Genomic DNA, 6438 nt, shown 5'->3' with positions numbered 1-6438 from the left:
AGAATGGGAGTTTAGAATTATAGTTTTGCAGGATTTTAGTCAAGGTTGGAGTTGAATCAGAGATGTGTGGTTCAGTTTCACTCATGTGCTACTGAGTGAATCAAGCCTGAGAAGAGCTTTATTTATCATAAAACTCTGTTTTTCTGAAGAAAAAAAGAGTTTTCATAATGAACGCACCTTTTCACATCAATAATATGCTCTCGTTTGTTATTTGTTTTTGTTTGTTTTTTTATCACAAAACCACATATTCATTTGTAATTCAAATATATAACTCAAAATGAAGGCTGTGTGAGGGATCCAAGATATTTAATTGCAGTAAATAAGTACAAATTATGTTTTATTTTACACACACACTATCAACACGTTGTGTTCAACGAGGTAGAGTTCAAAACAAATCTGTGGCATTAAATGAGAATGTTATGAGAGAGAAGATGCAGTGTGTGTCTAAAGTGTGTTTGTCTTTATTAGTAGAGTGTGTTACTTCTTATCTGCTAGACAGATTATACAAGAACACATTGTAATAATGACAAGTCAGGAATGTGTCTGGGGTACATGGAGCTGGGGCACGTATCAAAGACAGACTTTGATATAAACATACATGTTTAAATGAGGACTCGCTCTCCTACTGTGCTAACTGCGAGCAATATCCTTCACTTATGATGGAGCTCCATCTTGCTGGTTGCATAAATGGTAGCATATCGCCACCTAGTGATCATAGCAGCATCTATCTTTCTCTCTCCGTCGATTTCTTTTTTGTGTCATTATGACTTAGTTTAGTTCGACTGCTGATAAAAGTGCTGGTGAGACGTGCGGAAGAATCATTTACACACACACACACACACACACACAGAAAGAAAGAAAGAAAGCGGCTGTACATAGGGGCTGACTACATATCCCGTGATGCTTTGCTGCGAAGGTGAAAGGTCGTGTCGTGGAATAACAAGCATGGCGGCGCTCGGTACGGCACGGTGTCTGCTCCGGAGCTACTTCTGTGTCAAACATGTGCAGAAAAGCCACCGAGCGTTGGTCAAATGTGGCGTCAGGACACTTTGTAGTGGGACACAATGCAGCGGTATGTTTGAATGCTGTTAATCTCTCACGTTACACGGAAACATTACGTGGCTGTGACGCTGACCTTGCTGCATGTTAGCTAGCCTCGGTAAAACCCGTATGAGTAGTTTAATGTGGAATAGCCAATTCACAAAAATACACAGTGTAGAAAACGTTATACACTATTACATTCAGCATTGTAGTCGATTATCGGCGTAGTTATTTTAAACTCACTGAATACTGCATGTGTATATATCGAATTCTGACAGGAAGTACAACCAAAGTAAGAGATCTTACTCTATTAAACGATGACAGTGTGTAATTTATCTACTAATGCTGCAGTTTTTGTTGACGAAAGGTAAAAACATACCTGGTCAAGTCTGTGGGAGTTTTGTTTGTGTCTTATTTTTGTATATAACTTGTGTAGCTCATCATAGTTCTATTCTATTCATGTTTTCTCAGCAAACGATTAATCGATGAGTCGGTTATTAATCGCTTACTAAATTAACCGACAACTATTTTGATAATCGGTTTGAAGCTTTTTTCATGACAAAACAAGACATTTGAGAACATCATCATTTCAATTGATGAACACTGATCAACATTTTTTATGGTTTTATGATAATGTATGGACCAAACGATTAATGGATTAATTGAGAAAATAATCAACATATTAATCGATTATGAAAATAATCGTTATTTGCAGCTCTAATATTAAATGGGCCACCGAGAGAAGAGGCTTCAAACTTGTAGCCCCTCAATTGATTGATTTTGCATTATAAATGTATTTTTATTGTGAACTTAATATTTTGTTCCATATCAAAATAAACACTTTTATTTCGTCACAAATATCATATTTGCAATGTCATTTTAAGGTCATATTGCCCACCTCTGAACTGATGATTTATCCTAAAATGTTAGCCATTTTTCGCTGATCAAATAAGACGTGCAGTGGCCCCCAGGTCTGAGGATCGATACTGCTGACATAGATTATTGTGACCTATTGTGTGGGAGTGCACCTTGTACTAACCACTAAATTGTGTACTTTCCTCCACAGCCCACTCTGACACTGCAAAGCCCAAGTTTACAGATGCAGCTGTGCAGGACATCCTCACCAGGATTACAGGCCTGGACCTGCAGAAAGTCTTCAGACCCATTAAGCAAGAGCTGAAACCACCCACCTATAAACTCATGACTGATGAACAACTGGAGCAGGTGTCGTTTAAATCCTCATCAGTTGTACACACATGCAGCGTCAGTGTTTGTGTAAACCGCTCACTTGTGTTTGTGTATTTCCAGGCGGTTGCAGTAGCCACAGAGCAGGCTAAGAAGCTGCTGCAGATGCCCCCAGTCCTGCAGGAGAGGACGCCCATCAATGACGTGCTGTCTGAAGATAAGATCCTGGATGGCATGGACACGGCTAAATATGTCTTCACAGACATCACCTACAACATCCCACATAGGGTACATGGCACACAATGTTGCACATTTATTCTGTGTGAAGGTTTGTAAACTGCTGCCATATTGGAAAATTATTTGATAGGTAGCAGCACAAAAATGTGTATATTTTAAGCTGTATTGTATTCTAGCACCCTGCCAGGTCCACATCACCTCACTGTCATGATGGAACTTTGTTTTTTGTGTCATCGACAGTAAAACAATACAGTTTGTACCAACTGAGCAAATGCTACATTGTGTAACTTTAAATACACTGCATTACATTTCCAGGGTTGCAGCCATACTGGTTTTTGGTCATGATTAGAGCTGAAACAATTAATCGATGAATCGATTATTAAATTAATCGACAGTTAGAAGCTTTTTTCAAGATTAAAACAAGATTTCTGATTGGTTAAGCTTTGCTTTTTGCTCTGGATAACCAAGAAATCATTAACAGTGAATAATTTTAGTTTGTGGACAAAACAAGACGTTTTAGAATGTCATCATTTCCAGGTTTGACGAACACCAATCAATATTATTTAAGGTTTTCAGACATTTTATGGACCAAACGATTAATCGAGTAAATAATCGCCAGATTAATCGATTATGAAAATGATCGTTAGTTGCAGCTCTAGTTATGATGGCACACAAATGATGGGATATGCTGCAAAAAGAGTTTTTGTCTCAGTCCATGTGGATTTTGCGAGTGAAGTCTAGGAACTAATATCAGCCTGTTGCCTGTTATTTGTTTTGTGAAATAGCCCATTTCCATTTGTTTAGGTTACACACTGTATATAAAAACACTATTATAGCATAAGGGCAGAGTGGACAGTGGAATTATCAGTGTATAAATAACTGATCCTGAAATGAGCTTCCTCTGTTTCAAAGACAAGTAAATTGACTTGTGTTTTCAGGAGAGGTTCATTGTTGTGCGCGAGACCAACGGGACTCTTAGGAAGGCGACCTGGAAGGAGAGAGACCGGCTCGTTCAGGTTTACTTTCCCAAAGAGGGACGCAAACTCACAGCACCACTCATCTTTAAAGAAGAGAATCTTAAGGTAAAACATTTTTTGCAGTACAAGTAGTTGTAGGTCAATAGAGGCTTCTTTTCTCTACCTTCAGTGTTAATACAGCATTGGCTCAGGAATCTCTTTTTCTCAACTGCATCAAAATCGTACCGGTTCCTACTTTACTAGAAATTCTACAGGACGGTACTACCGCGGACTACTATACTACTGGTGCCAGTTGTTGCTACATAACGGCCGCCTCTACTCTCCTCCCGGCTTCTCACTGCATGCTACTCCCTTGTAAACAAACCAACATTGTAACTACTGCAACCGAACGACACAGCTGCTGAATGATTGGCTGTTTGCTTGTTACTGGTGACGTCCTGGGCTATGATAGGCTGTTTCTGCACACTGGGTCCGCCCTGTTCGTGTGTTTCTGCCGGCAAGAACGAACTCCATGAAGACAGCTCCACTTCGATAATTTCCAAACAAACAACAAGCTAAAGTTCTGTCTCCTCCAGACATGCGCAAGGCTTACAGTCACAAACACGAGACAACACACTCACCATGACAGAAGCACTGGGCCCGAGCGGCGAGTCTGCCGCCGCCGCGTCGTCGTCGGTGGCACCGCTAACTTTGATCAAACCAAACTCCAAAAGTCGCATTTGGAACTATTTTGGCTTTAAACGAGGCACAGACAGTAAAGCAATAGACGATGGCCGTCCACTGTGCAGGCGTATTGGCTAATATTAGGCTATATGCTCCGTGTACAGGCTGAGGTATGAAGAGTTAAAGGATGTCAAAGTATAAAGCACATAGAAAAGACATAAAGTGATTGTTAAAGTGATTCCCTGTGAGTTTTCACAGGGAATCACTTCCTGTTTATTGTATTTTGTTCTCTATGGTTTATTATGGTGGAAAATAAGCATTATTGTCAAATAGATTTTTTTTAAATACAGTGGATTTGTTATCCTAAGTTGATTATTTATATTATATATATTATTATTATCATATATAAACATAAATGAATGTGCAAAGGAAACTGAATGATCATATATATGTATATGTGTATATATATATTTATATTTTATATATATATTATATAAATATATATACATGTTTATCATGCACCAAACAACATTATAATTTCAATTCAATTCAATTTTATTTGTATAGCGCCAAATCCTAACATACATTATCTATTATCAAGTCTGTACATAGACAACGTCAAGGAGAGCAGAGAACCCCAACAGTTCACACAATGAGCAAACACTAGGCATCAGTGGATGCCTTTCTTCTTCCTAACAGGAAGAAATCTCTGACAGAACCAGGCTCAGAGATGTGCGGTCATCTGCCTCGACCTGTTGAAAAATGGGGGACAGAAAGGGGGGAGAGAAAGGACAAGAGGGAGATGAGGTAGAGACAGAAGAGAGTGAGAGACCAGGAGCAGATACAGAACAACTGTGTCAGGTTACAAGTTTATACAGTTAATGATATCGTACAATATTGTACAAATACATTGCAGTTCATAAAAATAGTAATAATCACAAAAGGCCGCAGTATCGTGATACTACCCTGAACCGTGATACTTTGTCTGGTATAGTATCGTGGTTTCTCTTTTTGGTATCGTGACAACTGTAGTATATGTATGTACTTACATATATACATATGTATACATGTATAAATATATATATATATATATATACATATATGTGTATATATATGTGTGTGTGTGTGTATGTATATATATATACTTACATGTAGAGCATATGTTGAGCTCTGTTCAAACTAATTAAATAAAATAAAATAAATAAAAATACCAGTGTTTGTGTTCAGTAAATATTTCATTTCTGTCTGTTTCAGATTGTATTTTGCCAAGACCGTCACGGGGATGTGTTGGACCTGTGTCTGGTCCAGTTTGATCCAGATTCTTCAGAATTCATCAGGGTAAGATGACATCAAGGTTCATGTTATTTTAACCCCATCACTGAGATCTGTACAATGCAACCATAAAATGTCTCATTTTCTTTGGGTGTAAAATGAAAGTAGACTCTGGAAGACTATTGTGCAGTTTATTATCCCTCTTGTATTTAGGTACATACAGCCACTTATGAGGATGTGGAGAAACACGGCAAATACGAGTTGCTGCACTCCACCAGACACTTTGGAGGCCTGGCCTGGTACCTGGTCACCGCTCGCAGGGTTGACGGGCTCATAGAGGACATGCTGAAGAGACAACGGTGAGTTTGTTAAAGTATGAATGTTTTATGCTCGGGTGGCTTGAAAATGTACATTTTCCGATTCATATCGTTTTTTATTTGGAAGACACAATATTGATTCATAAACCTTTTAATCAATATTTTAATATATGCCATCTCCTGTTTCTGGCATGTAAATCTCAAGTTAACTAGTTAAACTAACAGCTGTTTCCACAGATGTGTTCATTACTTTTCTATCTATGGTTTAGAAGCAGAAATACTTCAACATACAACTTTGCAGATGTTTTGGTATTATAATTGGGCTTCCCACTGGTCCTTGAAATCCTTGAAAATTAGTGAATTAGAAAAAAGTTTTTGAAAATCGCCCTAAATAGACATGGGTCATTGAAAGTGCTTGAATTTTGTAGACCTCCGTAACTCACATGTGTGCGATACGAGCATTCCATGTCACCTTTAAACTTACTTTATAAACGAGCAACAAAAAATATCATGAGAGCATTTTAAACCAGTGTAAACAATACTCATCATATTTAAAGTACAATGCATTTCATATTCTTTATATTCTGTGCGGTGGTTCATCCACAGATGACAGAGCGACAACCGCTTTGTCTTTTGAGCGACATCAGTGTTTTTCAAAGCCAAACCACCTCCATGCGAGTGAGGAGGATCCACGTTTATTAAATCTAACCACGTGGATTCCCAGGCTGCTAGAGTTTGTGTTCAGT

General features: G+C 38.4%; 1 protein-coding gene across 2 annotated transcripts in view; it reads left to right on the top strand.

Annotated features, from left to right (window-relative positions):
• The first annotated feature begins 924 nt into the window (after window positions 1–924).
• The window catches only part of mrps22 (mitochondrial ribosomal protein S22), a 10346-nt gene continuing 4832 nt past the window's right edge, over window positions 925–6438 (top strand). For both annotated transcript variants that reach the window (XR_006360893.1, XM_044032180.1), the window contains exons 1-6: window positions 925–1072; window positions 2108–2265; window positions 2350–2514; window positions 3402–3545; window positions 5358–5441; window positions 5589–5734. Coding sequence is in view for 1 of the 2 variants with exons in the window: in XM_044032180.1 (XP_043888115.1) it covers window positions 946–1072; window positions 2108–2265; window positions 2350–2514; window positions 3402–3545; window positions 5358–5441; window positions 5589–5734 (824 nt within the window). In the remaining variant the exon portion in view is untranslated. The remainder of the gene's footprint in view (window positions 1073–2107; window positions 2266–2349; window positions 2515–3401; window positions 3546–5357; window positions 5442–5588; window positions 5735–6438) is intronic.

This window comes from Solea senegalensis, linkage group LG8 (genome assembly GCF_019176455.1).
Source record: "Solea senegalensis isolate Sse05_10M linkage group LG8, IFAPA_SoseM_1, whole genome shotgun sequence".
In the NCBI taxonomy this organism is placed as follows: domain Eukaryota; kingdom Metazoa; phylum Chordata; class Actinopteri; order Pleuronectiformes; family Soleidae; genus Solea; species Solea senegalensis.
The sequence above is the reverse complement of the archived record's forward strand: the minus strand, read 5'-3'. Positions and strand labels throughout refer to the sequence as shown.